This window comes from Elaeis guineensis, chromosome 9 (genome assembly GCF_000442705.2).
Source record: "Elaeis guineensis isolate ETL-2024a chromosome 9, EG11, whole genome shotgun sequence".
NCBI classification, from domain to species: Eukaryota; Viridiplantae; Streptophyta; class Magnoliopsida; order Arecales; family Arecaceae; genus Elaeis; species Elaeis guineensis.
In genome coordinates this window covers 75096640-75116393 of record NC_026001.2, presented here as the reverse complement: position 1 = coordinate 75116393, position 19754 = coordinate 75096640, and the positions used below count along the sequence as shown (strand labels likewise).

The 19754-nt window shown below is 36.5% G+C and overlaps 1 protein-coding gene across 4 annotated transcripts; it reads right to left on the bottom strand.

Moving 5' to 3' along the window:
- Positions 1-1091: 1091 nt before the first annotated feature.
- LOC105034529 (heat stress transcription factor A-5) lies at positions 1092-17865 on the bottom strand. Of its 4 annotated transcripts, none has more exons than XM_073243736.1 (3): positions 17515-17865; positions 16168-17409; positions 1092-1143 (listed from the first exon to the last, which is right to left on the bottom strand). In XM_073243736.1, the coding sequence occupies exons 1-2, from the start codon at positions 17722-17724 to the stop codon at positions 16216-16218; spliced, it is 1404 nt and encodes a 467-aa protein (XP_073099837.1). In that variant the 5' UTR covers positions 17725-17865; the 3' UTR covers positions 1092-1143; positions 16168-16215. The 4 variants fall into 4 exon arrangements, with proteins under 4 accessions (XP_073099837.1, XP_073099838.1, XP_073099836.1 ...); XM_073243737.1 differs by lacking the exon at positions 1092-1143 and adding an exon at positions 4489-4664; XM_073243735.1 differs by lacking the exon at positions 1092-1143 and adding an exon at positions 15838-16071.
- Positions 17866-19754: the final 1889 nt, after the last annotated feature.

The window sequence follows — 19754 nt, the reverse complement described above, 5'->3', positions numbered from 1 at the left end:
GCAAGCTGAGCACATTTGGACAGTCATATTTGATTGGCTATGCTTGCGTCCTTGCTCATATACACGTAAAGAAGACATTTCTTGTCCTTTTAAGGCACCTGCTCATCATGGACATTTACCCTTTTCTTTGATACAGTTTCACAAGTATTTCTAATCAAATATAACTCTGTGCTTTTGATGCATTACCCCCAACCAAAAACAGCTTAATTTTGAACAGCAAGAATCTCCATTTTAGGGTGGCACATTCACTTCCAGATCTCCTCTAAAACTCATCCTTGAAGCCACCAAGTATTCTTATTTTTTTGAAAACCAATTCCCTTATGCCTGCACCCAGCTTGCTTTTGGTAACCAAGTCCTCCATACAAGTGCATGCATGCGCACATGCACCAATGGACAAAAGAAAAGAAAAGACATAAAGGCCAAAGAAAAGAGGGGAGACGCCCAACTTGATAAAAATAAGATTAAGAAGGTCAAAGTTTGACATGTGATGGACGAGAATCAAGATTGTTTTAGAATAGATCTATCAGACATTAAACATTGTATTCTTTCAACCTGAATAAAGCTTCTTAAGCCTTTACTAAGGACTATATTATGTAGCCTTGCCCAGTCGCATGGAGATAAGCTTTAAGGTTATAAAACTTTCTCAATTTTGCAGCCAATAAAATTAGGTCCAGATACAATCCTCACTCTCCACCCCCATCATTAAGCCAAGTTAGGAGATCAAAGTCTGGATATAGTTATTGATGCACAAACAAAAAAAGGAAAATAGAAAAAAATAAGCGAATTATTTTCTTAAAGCTATATACAAAGTATAATGATGGACAACAGCATATCTATCACAGTAACTGTCACGCCCCCGACCCGAGATTATGAATCGAATGTCGCAGCAACCGCCGCATACTCATGAAGAACTCTCTCCATAAGCATGCAAAGCATCTCATCACGATATCAATGCATCGCAGCGGAATAAATTCAAATAATTATTATTCAACTGTAATTCAAGTAATTAAATCAAATGTTTTACATCCAATAAAATTTTTGCTAAAAAATAAATCTAAGTTCAATGAAGTTGACAATGTTAAATCTCGCCTCTAAAGCTCTGTCCCAATATTTCTTCCCACGCTTGAAATTAATTATCTGAATCTGAAAAAAATAGAAAGAAAGGTAATGAGCTAGACAGCCAGTAAGTAACAAATATCTCTACCAGATATTTCAGATATTATCTAATTTTCAAGAATAATGCTGCAAATAAACATAAGAGTATATTTCATACTGATCAAATATTTTTAAATATTCACATATAATATAATCATAAATCCGATTCGATTCAAAACACTCGTAACTCAACAGCCTTGACTATGACCAACGTTTAACCCCCATTGGCGGGGTCCACAGAATACCAGCGCACAACCCCCACTGGCAGGGTCCAAAATACCAGCGCACAACCCCACTGGCAGGGTCCACAAACACCAGCGCACAACCCCCACTGGCAGGATCCACAAATACCAATGTATAATCCCCATTGGTGGGGCCCACTGAAACATAGTTAGGCCGAGAGCATAAATCCGATCTATATCAAAACACTAAATATTTCACTGAACATGTGCATAAATCGACATACCAAAATATTTCAAAAGTACTTTTCTTTCAAAACATAATTTCATAAATCATGCATAATTTTCAAAGAATAATTATTTATTTTCAGAATAAATATAGAATATCTCGAGAAGATGATTCATTACTTACCTTTCATGGAGCACTGAATGAACGGATCGACTAACTTCTAGGAGATTCTTCGTGCCTATTATCCAAAATTATATTTTTATATTAATTTTAATTCAAAATTAAATCTAACAAATCCCAAAATCAAAATCTCGCTTAAAGTCAGACTCGTCTCTAAACCCGATCAGAATCATCAGATGAAGCCTTCCCCTACGCTAACCCTAGAGGAATAACTTTAGAGAGAGAAGAATCCATCAAGAGAGAGAAACAACAAGAGAGAGAAAATTCTAGAGAGAGAAAGTAGAGAGAGAAAGTCCAAATCCAGAGAGAGAAAATCAGGGTTCAGTCTGAAAGAAGAGAGAGAAACTCTCTCTCTCATCAATTTCAATTTTTTATTTATTTATTTATTTACTTACTTATTTGTTCATATATATATATATATATAAATATATATATATATATATATTTTTATTATTTTTATTATTATTATTTTCTTTTCTTTTCTTTTCTTTTTCTTCTTTTCTTTTTTTTTTCTTCTTCTTCTTCTTCTTTTTTTCCTTTTCTTTTTCTCTTTTTCCTTCTTTCTCTTTTCTTTTTCTTCTTTTTCTTTTTTCTTCTTTTTCTTCTTTTCTTGGTTCTTCCCGTGCCGGAACAGAGGACGATAGTCCTCCGGCCTTGACCGGCCGTTCGGGCCACGGCCGCCGCGGCGGAGGCCGGCGGCCGACGGGGGCCACTCCCCCGGTCACGGAGGAGTATGGCTGGCGATCGATTCCGATCGCCGGCGCCGGAAAATTCAAGGAAAAGAGACCCAAAAATAGAGTCTCTTTCCCGACTGTAGATCGGCGACACTCGTCGCCGGCAGCCGCGTACAGGAGCATGGGAGGAAGGAGAAGAAAGAGGGGAAGAAGAAGGAGACTCACCTCGGCCTCCAGTGACCTCACCGGCGAGAAATCACGGCGAGAAACCAACAGTGCCCGCGGCTCTTCTTCGAAAAAATCGGAGAGAAAGAGAGGGAGAAGAGGCCGATGGATCGATTCTAAAGAGAGGGGAGACCTTCTTATAGAGGGTCCTAGGATTTCGAGGGATCCTAGGACTCCTAATGTGCTTGGGTCTCGCCGGAGAAGAAGACTCCTACCGGGAGTCTTCTTCCCGATTTTTTACTCTGTTTTTTTCTCTTTTTTTTTTCATTTTGGTGGGCTGAATTAGGTTTTGGGCTATAACATTCTTCACCCCTAAAAAGAAATTTCGTCCTCGAAATTTTTTCATACCTGTCATCATTGTATTGGAAGCCTGTGCATTCTGTTGAGTAAGCGCATAAACTCTTCCCTGGATTTTAGAAATCTGTCCACCACCCTTATGTTGTCCTTCATAAGTTCTTTGGCCAACTTGATTTTCTATATTTAGTGGGCAGCTAGCAATTTTATGATCCATCTGACCACATTTGAAACAAGCACCTGTATTCCAATAGCAATCCTTGTCTGCATGATTTTTGCCACATCTGGAGCATGGCTCACCATCAATCTGTTGAGTCTTATTGTCTACTGCTCCCTTAGCTGATCTTTTGATGTTTTTATTATTCTACCCTTGTGTGTCATTTGATTTTGCTCTCTTTCTTTGCTTTCTTTCTCTTTCCATGCATTCTTCATTGACTTCTCTTTCAATTATCAGTGCTTTGTTTACCACATCTGCATAAGTTGTCAATTCATATGGAACCACTTGTTTTCGAATTTCAGTTCTCAGTCCCATCTCAAACTTGTGAACACGTTCTTGCTCACCATCCACTAATCTCGGAGCAAATTTTGCTAACTCTGTAAATTTTGCTTTATATTCATCACACTCATACTCTTTTGCTTCAAATAAATAAACTCTTGCTCTTTCTGGATCCTTATACTCCGAGAAAAATACTGATCGTAGAATGCAATCCGAAATCTTTCCCAGGTAAGTATTTCGCCGTCTTGTTCATGCTTGCGCTGTAGTCGCTGACACCAGTTGTATGCTTCTCCTTGTAGTAAATAAGCTGCATATCGAATCTTTTCTTCATCAAGACACTCTTGGATAGTGAAGGCCTTCTCCATCTCCATTATCCAGTTATCAGCCTCCAAAGGTTCAGTAGTCCCCTTGAAAGCTGGAGGAGCAAGCTTTTTAAATTCTGAAATATTGTTCCATTGTACTGGTTGCTCTCCATGTTGTGGTGGTGGATGCTGATGTTGTTGTGTATCTCGTTGTATCTGCTGTTGTTCAAACATTTGCTGCTGTATTTGTTGTTGCACTTGTACCATCCTGATTAGGGTCTGCATTAACTGAGCCATATCTGGTTCTTGACGTGCTCTCGAAGTACTCCCATTAGGATCTATGACTCCCTCCTCCTGAGGGGTGCCACTGGTCAGATGGGGAGTGCTACCATCCCGTGGTTATGATGTCTCTCTTGAAATTCCTTGAGTAGTTCTTGTCATTCTACGGGGAGGCATGGTAACCTTGTAGTAGTAAAACCTTATTAGATTCATTTATCTACTTATTAGAATAGATTTATTATGATGCTCATACTTTAACGTCCCAATATTCTTAATGTTTATCCACCTACACTCATACTATATCAAATTCTATGTGTCATAATTTATCCACTTATGCTCTGATACCATATTAATTGTCACGCCTCCGACCCGAGATTGTGAATCGAGGATCGCAGCAACCGCCGCATACTCATGAAGAACTCTCTCCATAAGCATGCAAAGCATCTCATCACGATATCAATGCATCGCAGCGGAATAAATTCAAATAATTATTATTCAACTGTAATTCAAGTAATTAAATCAAATGTCTTACATCCAATAAAATTTTTGCTAAAAAATAAATCTAAGTTCAATGAAGTTGACAATGTTAAATCTCGCCTCTAAAGCTCTGTCCCAATATTTCTTCTCACGCTTGAAATTAATTATCTGAATCTGAAAAAAATAGAAAGAAAGGTAATGAGCTAGACAGCCCAGTAAGTAACAAATATCTCTACCAGATATTTCAGATATTATCTAATTTTCAAGAATAATGCTGCAAATAAACATAAGAGTATATTTCATGCTGATCAAATATTTTCAAATATTCACATATAATATAATCATAAATCCGATTCGATTCAAAATACTCGTAACTCAACAGCCTTGACTATGACCAACGTTTAACCCCCATTGGCGGGGTCCACAGAATACCAGCGCACAACCCCCACTGGCAGGGTCCAAAATACCAGCGCACAACCCCCACTGGCAGGGTCCACAAACACCAGCGCACAACCCCCACTGGCAGGGTCCACAAATACCAACATATAATCCCCATGGCGGGGCCCACTGAAACATAGTTAGGCCGAGAGCATAAATCCGATCTGTATCAAAACACTAAATATTTCACTGAACATGTGCATAAATCGACATACCAAAATATTTCAAAAGCACTTTTCTTTCAAAACATAATTTCATAAATCATGCATAATTTTCAAAGAATAATTATTTATTTTCAGAATAAATATAGAATATCTCGAGAAGATGATTCATTACTTACCTTTCATGGAGCACTGAATGAACGGATCGACTAACTTCTAGGAGATTCTTCCGTGCCTATTATCCAAAATTATATTTTTACATTAATTTTAATTCAAAATTAAATCTAACAAATCCTAAAATCAAAATCTCGCTTAAAGTCAGACTCGTCTCTAAACTCGATCAGAATCATCAAATGAAGCCTTCCCCTACGCTAACCCTAGAGGAATAACTTTAGAGAGAGAAGAATCCATCAAGAGAGAGAAACAAGCTAGAGAGAGAAAATTCTAGAGAGAGAAAGTAGAGAGAGAAAGTCCAAATCCAGAAAGAGAAAATCAGGATTCAGTCTGAAAGAAGAGAGAGAAGAGAGAGAAACTCTCTCTCTCATCAATTTCAATTTTTTTTTATTTATTTATTTACTTACTTATTTGTTCATATATATATATATATATATATATATATATATATATATATATATATATTTTATTATTATTTTTATTATTATTATTTTCTTTTCTTTTCTTTTCTTTTTTCTTCTTTTCTTTTTTTTTCCTTCTTCTTTTTTTTTTTCCTTTTCTTTTTCTCTTTTTCCTTCTTTCTCTTTTCTTTTTCTTCTTTTTCTTTTTTCTTCTTTTTCTTCTTTTCTTGGTTCTTCCCGTGCCGGAACAGAGGACGATAGTCCTCCGGCCTTGACCGGCCGTTCGGGCCACGGCCGCCGCGGTGGAGGCCGGCGGCCGACGGGGGCCACTCTCCCGATCACGAAGGAGTATGGCCGGCGATCGATTTCGATCGCCGGCGCCAGAAAATTCAAGGAAAAGAGACCCAAAAACAGAGTCTCTTTTCCGACTGTAAATCGGCGACACTCGTCGCCGGCAGCCGCGTACAGGAGCATGGGAGGAAGGAGAAGAAAGAGGGGAAGAAGAAGGAGACTTACCTCGGCCTCCGATGATCTCACCGGCGAGAAATCACGGCGAGAAACCAACAGTGCCCGCGGCTCTTCTTCGGAAAAATCGGAGAGAAAGAGAGGGAGAAGAGGCCGATGGATCGATTCTAAAGAGAGGAGAGACCTTCTTATAGAGGGTCCTAGGATTTCGAGGGATCCTAGGACTCCTAATGTGCTTGGGTCTCGCCGGAGAAGAAGACTCCTACCGGGAGTCTTCTTCCCGGTTTTTTACTCTATTTTTTTCTCTTTTTTTTTTTTTTCGTTTTGGTGGGCTGAATTAGGTTTTGGGCTATAACAGTAACAGACTCCAGCCACCAACATATTTGAAACCCAATATAGGGAAGAGATGCGGACTCACACTGCTCGAGACCCTGACTACTGCCAAAGAAACAGGTGAATAGACTACTAAATCAAAAGTCATCACTCAAACAAAGCTTCATTGAAGCACTTCCATGATTGCATTACATAACAAGGCAACCCCAACCACACCACCAAAAGCCTTCCATAAATCAATCATGAACTAAATAAATCCAACTTATTATCTAGTATACTAATATACCCACATAACTAAGAACTCTCAAGAAAAGAACTTTTGCGTGGCAGGAGTCACAAGATTCTTCATACTCAATCCAGTTTCTATTATAATCTGGTGAATGAAATATAAAGGTTTAATCCCTCGTATCAACATGCTTAAGAGAAACAGATGCTTTTATGATACATCAATTGTTTTACACCTTTGCATTATTCATAAGAATTTGCCGGAAATACTAATAGTAAGGAATCACAGAAGCATCCAGATAAAAGTATTCAACCACCCTTTTAAAAAAAAAAAAAAAGCAACATTCCTTACTTCAATACTATGTTTCAGAATCCCTTTTCAATCCTAATCAATCCCCAAATTTCAATTGCTCAAAATTCAAAACTCTGGTTGAGTACCCCTTTCAAGATTCTCAAGATTATTCACAATGTTACTAATTTCTATAATCATCCCTTGCCTTTTAGATCTAGGCCAATTGATCTAACCTCCAAAAGGGCACTTTCTCCCCTAAATATTTGCCAACATGTCGTGATCAAGTACTTTATTCATCCTTCTTGTGCAAAGCCTTTCCTGCCACTTGCTAACTCCATACTGATTCACTCAGTATAATCCAAATTACATTATCATCTATGCACACTATCCTCCTTGGGAAATTTTGACTCAATTTCATAGCCGGCAACTAAAATAGCCAAGAGATTCTTCTCCATGACACTCACACGAACTTTGCAAATATCATGCATGTCTTTCTTATTTCCATCTTTCTGGATATGGAGGAGAAGCAGAGGGGTATATTTTTCTAAAAGGAGTGTTTTTACAGCGAGACTCAAATTAACTGGCAACAATCTAGAAATGACATGAGAGTCATGAATAGGTGGCTCTTTGCAATATAATAATAGAAGACATCATAGGAAATAAGCTCGCTATCCAATATATTTGATTATTTTAGATATTCTGGCATGCAGCAATAGTACATTTTACCAGCCAGGTGGATAAAGTTAAACCCTAATCGCTCCATCTTGGAAGAATATCTTGGCTATGGCCGATTTTTTTCATGTACTAGGTTCCAATGGTTGAGCAGATTGCTTGGACTAAAAATACTTAGCAAAGAGGGTTCAATATATTGACAACCAAGAAGTGGACTATATCATTGATAAGTAAATTAAGCCTAAGGAGCTGCACTTTATCACCAAGGAAATATTTTATATTTTTTAGAACTTGGAGTTCAAGTTCACCCTTGTTCCTTGCAAAGACAATTGTCCAACTGGTTGGCTTGTAAGATGGATGGATCAACAGAAATCTTTCTTCCTAGGAGAATATGCTCATGACTGATATAATATCCTTAGTTTAAAGAGGTGTCCTAGAGACATTGACATGGTTAATCTGTAACAGTTTGCTGTGCTAATTTACCACCATCCTCACAACATTCTTTCAATCAAGAAAATTTTAGTTTCAGTTATCATTGTTAAAATCTTGCAGGATAAGGATATGATCTGATATCATTCAAGGATATCCCTTCGAATTAACAAAAAATTGCACCACTATCTTCTAAGGTCAGAAAACTATTCCCTGGAGTTCAAAACTTTGCTCAGAAATACAAGATCCAATTAGCTCATGCCTCATGGATATATGGAAACCTTATGAATTTTATAATTCTATTGTAGGAGCTTCGTCCTCTGTTAACTAAATGAACCAGCAAAGCAAAAAGTAATAATAATAAAATAATAAAATAAAAATAAAAATAAAAATCAAGACTCTTTGCTGAGCATGTGCACGGCCCTACAGCACAATTTGGTGTTTTAATGCACAGAAATTGGGTGGAAGCCAATTTTGTTCCTCAAGTTTCAAGCCTTGAGACACAATTGCCTTAGAATACAGGGGTCCAAGAAGTGATAAATGTCCACACTGCAGGTCTGCTTTCCATTGCTAAGAGTCCATCTCCTCTTTAAGAATTAAAACAAGACAAAAAGGAACCACATCAGATTGGCTGAAGGTGAATTAGAGGTATGTAACTTTCCTCTTAGCGAACTGAACATAATTTGAAAAGGTTCTTTAGAATTACAGTTGCAGCATAATTATCTTATTTCCATCTCAATAAAGGGATTCATCTTCCTGACATGAATCCTCAAATTTTGCTCTTACAATCTCTTTGATCTTATTCTAACAAAATACAAGTATCGACTTCCATTCTGAACTCTATTCTTCGAAATAGAAAACATCAAATTCCCCTAAACACCTTACCAAATTCTATCCTTCATAAAACTATATCATATTGATTCAGTGTTTTTATTGTTAGTACAGGGTCAGTTGGGCATATTGACACTTAGTACACCCATTGTAAGAGTATCAGTTGGGTGCCTGTGCGATATGGTTATGGATCAATACTGCAAACCTTGATCACTTTTTCTTAGTAAACCTGATTGGAACTGATTGTTACATAGATTCTAACCTTTGAAACTTTTCCATTTGATACAAACCCCATATATCAAATCTTTATATCAAGTTATATCCAAGGATATGAAACAATCCCAATCACACCTAGTTCGCACATTACAGGATATAAAGCTAAACAAGAAAAAACAAATTGAAAAAATTGAGGCTATGCTGAAGACAAATGAAAAGCATATTGATTAAATGGAGAATTGATGAAATTGAATAAATGATGTCTTAGACACTCAATATATTTCTAAGATTTCCATTAGGAAAGCAAATTTACAAGGAATCTGTTGTTGAATAAAATGTTAACATGGACAACAAAATCTACACCTATCAAAACTAATGATACCCTTGCTTCATCATTGACATTTGCTAACTAAAGCAAATATGCAGCTTCCTCTTGATCTAAAATGTTAAGCGAATATGTAGCTTCCACTTGATGTGCCAAAGGATTCCTATATTTTCATAGCAATTCTTGCTATCCATCCTTTCAAAGATAGGAATCATATATACTTCAAATCACATGTTGTCATTATGTTAAATACATATCAAATACCAATACTTGTCAGATATTTTTTGGATACATATTTGATACTCGATAAAAAATGTCCGATTTTTCAAAATTTAAGAAAACAATTTGGAAACTTCCTTGACACACTCTAGATACTTCCCAAATGCCTTTAAAGAGGGAGAGGGTGCTTTACTTCTTTTCTGATGTGAATCTTTTAATGATAAATGGTTAATTTTGTAGTCTACAATGTTAATATCTAAATATGAGTATGTATTGTGGTCATGATTTGAATGATAACTAAATGATGAGCTTGTAAAAGTCGATGCTATCATATAAAATAAGGGGCATGCTATTTTGGTAACCAAGTATGTTTTAGGAATGCTTTTCTACACATATACATGCATATGTGTGTGTATATATTTGTGTATGTATGTATGCATGAAAGAATGTATAAATATGGACATATTCATTGACATATCCTAGCCATATAATATCCTGCATTTTTAAGGTTTATAGTATTGGCAGATCATATTGTGTTGTATTTGTATCCCGTATTCATGTCCATGCTTCATAGTTTAAAAGTGACATCACAGAATTATTAAAAAAAAATAAGTACATCATAGGAAAACAAGCAACACTTTAGATCTCCTTCATAAAATTTCCTTCTCCTATGAATGCAATTATCATCTATAAAGGTAAGAACATTTTGAATGAGGATAGAGATCATGCAGTGTATGATGGATAGTAAAGTTGAATTTAGAGGAGAGATGTAAAAGCCTATTTGAACTGGCATTATCTTCAAAACTCAAGGACTTGTCTAAGAAACCTTTGGATTGATTCGATGAAAATTTGTTGTTTCAAGTTGGGCTCTTGCAAATTTGCAATTTTTTAATCTTTCTACTGTATTGTTTCTTGATTAACATTATGATTAGTTGTCGCCTTATCATCATAATTTACTGATTTGTTTCTACTACAACTATCTTATATTCTTACCCCTGTCTCGCTATATATAATAATATAAATGAACCTTGTACTAATGAATAAAAGAAAACCTTCACCTACCTCCTTTGCATTAATCCAGCTCCCATCACAATAAATTGCCAAACCATTTGGTCCATGAACAAATGCAAAACTCAACATGATTATCCTTCCAAAAACCAACGTGATTATGAAATATCAACTTACAATAAATTCTTAACCCTAGCCTTAACATCTCGCACCATGCTAGGTGCACCAAAATTTACAAATTTTGAAGTGATATATTAACTTTCTAGCAGACAAATGATTCTACAATTTCTGGCTGACCGCTTCCAAGTAGGTTTGTGTAAACAAGCCACGTCAAGTTTAGTGCTAGTAACTACTCTTTTGGGAAACACCACCCAACTTATTACATTCCAAAGAGTTATTTGGATGCAAACATAAAAAAGGAGATGATTTATAGTGAAAAACTATTAACATTCTCAAAATCCAACCTTCCTATGATAGTCTTGCATGAACACAGTCACAAGAATCAAATCAGACACGTATCCATGTGTCTTACCAAATAAGAGGATAAAATGGTGATATGGAGATGCACAAGACAGGATATAATTCTAACTAACAATATATCTTTATAACTTCATAAGAGGATCAAAATGTCTGCAAGATCTTTCAATATATATGTTTCTCATCCAAACTCCCAAATAAATTGAGGATATGAAAAAAATAACATTTTCCAAGTTTATTTTAGTATCGACATCCTAAATTTAATCAATCTTTGAAAGAACAAATGCTCACTTGTAACATAAAAAAAAAAGGTTGAATAAAATGTTCATAGAGCCTAGCACTCCACTAATATCTAAAAGCTGGGATGTAAAATTTCGTAAGTAACCAAGTGTCTGACATGTATCCATTTGGATACATATCAAACATGATTTTTTAGAGCAAGATCCAAGAGTCCAGGTAAACACTGTCCTGCAAAGATGATGTTATTCACAAACCAAGTTTTAGGACTAAATGCTTAATTTCAAAAGCTTTATGACTCCTTGAGGCTGTAGTGTCTTGACACAATTCTTGTAGCTTCTCTTTCTCAATCTATTAGATTTGAAACCTCCAAAATCTTTCTCAGTTCATTCTAAGTATTTAGCAAATTCTATCCTCCATGCTTCGCAATTAAGCAAACTGTGATCCTACTGCCATAGTATGACTTCCTCAACACTGGAAGAAAATCAATTCCTGACTGCCTCCTCCTCATTGTCTCTTTACCCCAATACTTGATCCTGAAAATCAGCTCTTGCATCTCCTTCAAGATTCAGCCCTAAATGCACAAACACATGATGAACAGCATACTGTTCAACAAAATTAGTTTTCTGAAAAGATAACCAATTGCTCTAGCCAGCTGTTACGTTAGCTAGGCTGTCTCCAAATCTCAGTTCTCTGTTGTGTTTACTAATTGCCTTTAACCCACACAACGAAGGTACGCATGCCTTTCTCACCTTTATGAATAAATTAACAGCATTAGCTTTTAAAGGAAAGTGAAATGATTGCTTTAAAGTGGTGTATCTTTGTAAACTACAACATATTTAACATTGTATGCTGAGTTCTCCCAAGTATGGATCTTACAACTACCCATCCTTCCCTCACCCATGCATTGAGTTAAACTGCGTACTTCATCATAATCATCTTATTGGGCAGGTTTATATTTGGTGATCGTGAACTTGTCATAAGTTGCATTTCTTCTTAGACTACATATATTTCTAAGAATAGTCACTATAACCTATATCATTAATTAAACATTGCATTTAACATATGTGAAGCACATAAGGAGCCAAATGGATGGCTTTCATCTTAAGATCTCAAAGAAGGATTTAACATCAGAGACTCTTTATCCATCCTCCATTTTTTCTTTGGATTCCTTTCTCATGAGACTGTAAGCACCCTCCTGACCCCTATCCCCTTTCCTTTTCTAGGTTCAAGTATCCTTCATAAGCCGGACATTAAGTTCGAAGTTTTCTTTATACAGCCATATTGACAGCTTTCATCTTAAGATCTCTAAGAAGGATTTAACATCAGATACTCTTTTATCCATCCTCCTTTTTTTTTCTTTGGGTTCCTTTCTCATGAGACTATAAGCATCCTCCTGCCCCCCCTCTTTTTTCCCCCTTTTTTTTCTAGTTTCAAGTATCCTTCATAAGCTGGCCATCCAGTTTGAAGTTTTCTCCATACAGTTTAGAGGTTAAGATATTTCTAGAATCTAGCAATCACTTTTAGCAAAATTAATTAGCTTATACTTCCCATAGTAGTTCCTCTTAGCTAACTCTGTTGCAGCTAGATCGTCCAGACAATGCCACAAATGGAGATTGTTAGATGCACACTATGTACATGTTAAATATACACACAAACACACACACATATATATACACACATGCACTGATATGTATATATGTGTGTAAGTCTTATATAGGTACAGACATAATTATGTATGGGATATATGTGCATATATATACATGTCTCTTATGTATATTTGTGTATATGTGTGCCTTATGTATATGTGCACATATATCCATCCAAGATAAATATGTGTACATATACACATACTTAAACATACATACACGCACGCATGCATGCACGTACGCACACACATAAATGACTCCATTAGAAGTTTGATCCGCTCAATCTTGACCAAATGATAGGGGTCCAATATTGATAATTTTTGAGCTGTTGAATGTGATTTACTACCACTAAACTACTTCTAGACCAAAAGTTATGTACTTTGGAGATCCCTAAACTATGTATCCAAAAGTAACAAATGGATAGTTTAAATAACATAATATAATGCTTGCCACTCGATGTATAAGCTAGGGGTCTCCAGATCAAATGATTTTTGATCCGTAAAAAACTTAGAGGTAAGAGATCAATTTAATGGCTTGGATCATCAGCGTTAGATCCCTTTATTGGGTCATGACAGACCAAAACGAACTTCAAATATTGTCAAGAGGATCCTAGTCCACCTCATATACATATACATATGCTTTTACATACATACATATATATGTGCACATATACATATATATGTCTGATATAGCTGTGTGTCTTATTTACATGGGCAAATATATGTACTTCTAGTATATATGTGTATTTGTGTTTACATGTATACATATATCTATACATACTGTGTGTATATACATGTGATGGCAAATCAAAAGGTGGTTGACCCTAGATTTTATTGTATTTATTGGAACTTTTATTTAGATAATTTTGAGAGTAGGTCTTCAAGTATAGAATTATGTGCAAGTGTCTTGCTTTAGGTATATCTTTGGTTGGATAAGTAATGAACTCATTGGAATTTGATTTTTGCTGTTTTTGGTGTCTTTCTACCTAGGGTTACATGGGACTCCAAATTTGACATTTAGGTAAGTTTTTGGTGTCCATATGGAAATCGGTTACTTGGTTACCGATAAAACTAGTTTACTTGTAAAACAAGTCAAAAAATTTAAAGAAGGGCCCAATGGCTGGCCACCAGAAGGTATTCTACACACATATACACAAAATCCCCCTCTTTTCTTCTTGATCTCTCTTCTATTAGTTTTGAACTTGGCTAATATTACCAATGTTTTGGATTTTCTAGGAATCACATTGCCCTATTTTTTTTTTTTTTACATAAATATAAAATCTGTGATTTAGATTTATGATATAGGACTACCACATACTATCAACACCTGACAAGCATTCTTCAGAAAGTTGTTCTTTGCGCCTATACCTCATTCAAAAGCCTAAGACAGAATATTTTAGGCCATTGTTAAATTTTATAATTGCCAAAAAGCACCTTTTTCTGTGCTGTTTTCCATAACAGGATAGCAAGATGATTTTTTTGATCCATATCCTAGTTTTCCAAACCCTTCAGGTGCTTCCATCCGTTGTTTATAACCTCCAATTGGTCCTACAACAGTTTGTGTGTGTATATATATTTGTGCCATGCTGCCAGCAGCATGCATGCATACAGACATATATATCACTTGACTTTTCTATTAAAATCTTGGTTATACCTCTGATATGGATTTTTTACCTGTACTGATTGTCTTATTTCTTTCATGTTACTTGTGTTTCCCAACCTTTTTACTTAAACTTCATGCCCTGTTACTCAAATTTGTCATCTGACTTTCCCTGTCTATCAGTTATTTACTTTTTTCGCTCATGACGAAAACAAAGGAAAAGCAGGGCAACAATGAAGCTGAAATAGCACCAATAACATAAATGTTTGTTATTTTACATCTTTTGCATCATCATGTTTTGACAGGTCTCTCAGTTTTGCCCCAGGAAGAAAGCAATTAAGTAGCACTATAAAACTAGTTATTTATATGATAGCTATTTAGAAGTGTAAAATCAGAAACATATGCACACCCCCCCTCCCACCACAAAAAAAAAAAAAAGTAAAAAGAAAAAAATTAAAGAAAGAAAGAACCGTTCTCCATTGGTTTATCTCAACCCAACACTTAGATGAAAACATTATATTTGATTTCAACATTTTGTGGTTTTGGGTTTCATTTGTAGCACCACTTATAGAAGTTGACGTTATATATCAGCAGTTATGGTCTTCAACCATGATTAATCTTAAAATCTTATATTTGTTTTTAGCATTTATGCCACGGTTTAAAAGCATTTTTATATATCAGCATTAACTTTGATAAGTGGTACTACAAATGAAACCCAAAACCACAGAAAAGATGAGAATGGAACTGCTTAATCTGGACAAGATGCCAAAGTGATGCATATTGCTCAAAGAATAAAACAGGGAAAAGAAAGAGAAAATTAGAAAATTCAGCATTTCCTTTATATAAAGCATCATTAAAAAGTTAATGACTATAGAAGCACCATTGTTTTTCTCTGGGATAACATGGTAAAAAGTCTCTCCCTTCACTTGATCAGCGCAGCACTTTATCTTATCTCCAGTATTTCTAGAAACATTCTTCAAAGGTCACAGGAGCATTAAAATTTTGTCAGTTAAGAGCTCATAGCTTAACCAGATAAAATATGTTTGTTGAGAATTTTCACTCATAAGCTCTGTTTTCAAAAACATATCGACTTGATACATTTTTTCAGAAAGCTATTAGAAAAACAAGAAATGTACTGACTGACCATGAAAAGAAGCCAACTGCAGTAGAAAGATAAAAGCAAGGTTCATGTCAAGTAAATGCAAACATGTATAAATTATATAGAAGTAATCCACTGGCCATTCATTCATCCAACTGAATTAGTCACTTTACTCCACAGTTATACATAGTGTTCTTTATCAATTTTTAACAAATATATACAAACAAATGCTCTGAGATGAATAGCACCAGTATCAACACATAATTATTTCTGTTGATTTGGAGTAAAAACCAACTCATTGAGCATTAATCTACTGTCATCTTCATGTACACTGGTATAGAACAGCAGATCATGATCAGCATATATCAGATGAAACATTTATGTCAAAACTGTAGATGGTACAGGGGTGTTGGTTGTGAAATCTTACATGTGTCTCGCAGCACCAAGTCAAAGAAGAGAATGCTGTATGAGCAACTCAGAGAGTAAGCTGCTCCATATCTTTTCTGTTTCTCCATATGTCCTCATTGTCTGACTTCATCTCTTCCTGTTCCTCATCACCAGGACTTCCCCTGAAACTTGAGCTTGCCTCTTCAGTGTCTGAAGAGCCTGGCCTTTCGGTTAGGAATTTCTCCCAAAATGCATCATTTGCTCTCCCTTGAGGATCCTTAGGTTCTTGATTACTGCATGGGGTGACCTCTTGCGGAGAGGCAGCTTTTGCATCGGCAGAAGTAGTTTGGATGTTCCCAGCAGATTTACCATGATTGTCATCCCTACTCCTGTTAGCCACGCTCAACTCACTGTCATTGTGAACTCCATGATCAGCCGTGTTTGAAGTTCTACTCGAATACTGATTATTGTCTAACTGCATTGAAGACGAAGCAAGAGTAAGATTCAAATGACATGGAAAGTGCCCATCCCCTTCATCAGCTGCTCCTGGAAGCCATAAATTCTTTGTAGGACACACAGATGCCCCTGTATCTGAAAGATCTACCGGCTGTGATGATAATGGAAGGTTTTCCATTCTATTGAGGCCGCACTCAGATTGCTTCATGTGCAGGCTCCCATTATCTTCATGGGAGCTCTGAGTGCTCACGGTGACCAAATTACTATCCGAAATAGCAGGGCACAACTCCAATTTCAGCTCATGACAGAAATCAGTGTGGAATCCATGCCCCATGTCCGGCTTCGAAGTGCTGCTATGATCATCATACAAACTATTCTCCGAAGCCTCTTGGCAATACTCCGTCCCCGGCAACCGCCTCTTCTTATGAATCGCTGTGAAATCCACCGACAAAGACGAAGACGCCATCTTCACGAGATTGTCCACAAACCGCGGGTTATGGATGGCCCTTTGCAAGAAAGCAATCATCTTGAGCTGCCGCTGCTCCATCTCAACCAGCCGGCGTTCGAGGTCCTCGAGCTGGATCTTGGTCCCGGACTGCTGCTGCTTGAAGCGGCACAGGTCGGCCTGGAGGGCGGCCCTCTCCCGCGAGAGCCTCTCGATCTCCTCCTCAAGCGCCGCTTTCTCGGAGTCGGCCAGCAAGCCTGGGGGATGGCTGTGGCTGTGGATGGGCTTGCGGCGGTGGATGTTCTTAAGCAAGTGCTTCTGCCCCTTGATGAAGTCCTCGTTCGCAAATTCCCACCGCTCTGGATCGATCTTCCGAAAGCCCTATCCATCAAGATCAAAGTTTTGACTTCAATTATAGATCAAATTCCACTAGAGAAACAATAACAAGAACCCCTATCCGAGATCGAGCTAGGTTTTGGAAGTCACGTAGGTATTGAGCTGGCGTATGAAGCTGGAGAAGTTGTTGTGCTTGAAGTAGGTGGGAAGGAGGTGGGCAGCGAAGTCGGGGGGATTCCAGACGACGAAGCTGGTCTTGGTGGGGCTCCAGGAGACGATGTCGTCGGTGGAAGAGTCATCTACCATGTCGTAGGTCTTCAGAAGGAAAGGAGCAGGGCCGCCGCCGGCGCCGCCTTCCATCGGTTTCTATGGGTTTTGCTTTTTCGACTGTCGATGGATCGTTCTATCGGCGCTTCTTCGTTTAGGTGGTGTCCGTGTGGGAAGAGCGCAGATGGTGAACGCATCTGGGGGAGACGGGACCGTAGGGGTGTTAGTGAGTCGAGCTGTTGGCGAACAAGCTCGTGTTCGGTTAGAAACTAGAAAGCTCGTTGAGTCAGACTCTCGAGCTCTGCGTCGAGCTGCTCGCGAGCAAGCTCGTGTTCGGCTAGAAATTCCGGAGGAGCTCTCGAGCTCGAGTCCGAAATGATGTTCGTTAGCTTAACGAACTCGAGTTGGAATAACCTTTGTTGGAGCTCGAAAACTCGCGAATCCGTATCACTGATAGGAGCGAGCATGGTTCGTTAGCGGTTCTATATGTTTGATATTTCTAAAAATCAAATTAAATTAATAAAAAATTAAAATAAAATTAAAATAATATGATTTAAATGATCTGATCTGATTTGATTTGGTTTATCGATTTATATTTTTTTTTTTGATTCATGAAAACTTATTTTCTTTTCACATAAGAATACCATCAAAAAAATTTATCTAATAAAATAATTTAAATTGACATAACTCAATAAAATAAAATTTTTAAATAAACATCATCATTAAAAATTAAGTTAAAGATCCCTAACACATTACAATAAAAATAAACAATCTAGTAAGAAAGTCACTTAGAATTTAAAGTTAATCAACATAAAACTAAATTGATAAGCAATACCATAAATTTAAAATATTTTTTTAATATATTAATACTCCAATATAAACAACACCCTAATCAAAACGACGTCGTTTTACTAAAGCTGATGCGATTTGATTTAAGAACGATTTTATTTATTGATAAATCTGAACCAATCCAAACATATTTTTTATATGTCAAAAACCAACCAAACCAAATCGAATAAAATTTTAAACCAAATCAAACCTACGATTTAGTTTGGTTTCACCGATTTAATTGGTTCAGATTTGGTTTTTGCTCACCCCTAATCGCTAAGAATATGTAATGACTAAAATACTCTTGTATTATTTGTATAATAATATCCTTATATATTTTATATAAGCCATTGTAATCTTCCTTCAAATGAATCAAATCCTTTTTCTTTTGTTTTAAACATTCATTTACACATAATTAGTCACATATTTTAAACATAATAATAGTTATTAGAACTAATTTATCCTTATAGCCTTATATCCTTATGTAATTGATATTTATTTTATCTAATTTAAGATTTTAGGCTTAGAAGTTAGAACACTCACTCCTTTTTCCTTCACCACCGTCACTCACACCTCTCTTATCAGTCACTTCTCCTCTCTCACTCAGTCACTCCAGTCTCCATCAAAACCCAATACCACCAAACCTAGCTCTTGTTGCTGAGTCTTCAGTCTCCATCAAATCTTGCTCTTGTGAGATTTTGAGCTCTACCTTTTTATGATTTATAGATCGGATCGGTTTGAATTTGTTAAACTCTGCTTCAATTTGATTTTATCTTTGATTTCGGCAAGTAATTTAGGGATTATTTCGTGCGAATCTCCAGCTTACGCTATTGTTTTGGAGTTTCTGCTATCATTGGCTATTCGGGTTTCATTGTTGCTCTTTAGGGTGGATTTGTATGGCATTATTCAGTCCACTAGGAAACTTCTCTTGGCTAGCACCACCTCTCAGTCATCTCTCTTATCTCAAAGATAATTATTAAAATTTAATTTTGATTGATTTTTCTTTGAATGTAATCGCACAAATTTCTTTACATGCATAATTGGTTTTTCTTTTAGATGGATAGCCACTTCTTAATAAACTTTAGGTTCTCTTTTAGTCCGATTCTATAGTAGTTTATCAATGCTGTGAATTCTTATTATGTAAGTTGTAGCTATCCCACTTTGTCACATTAACTGAAATTTTTTTGACAATTGGTACTGAACATTTGAAGAAAATAAGCATGCTTCTCTTTTGATAGTTATCTAATTTGAGGGCCTATTAAATTTTAAGTTGCGTATTTTTTTTGGAGCAAAAT

Bases quoted from the DNA above. Each gene is read 5' to 3' on its own strand.
- LOC105034529 (XM_073243736.1), bottom strand. From the start codon at position 17,724: ATGGAAGGCGGCGCCGGCGGCGGCCCTGCTCCTTTCCTTCTGAAGACC. The intron at 17,410-17,514 runs GTGACTTCCAAA...CTTGATGGATAG, and splicing joins TACGCCAGCTCAATACCTAC to GGCTTTCGGAAGATCGATCC.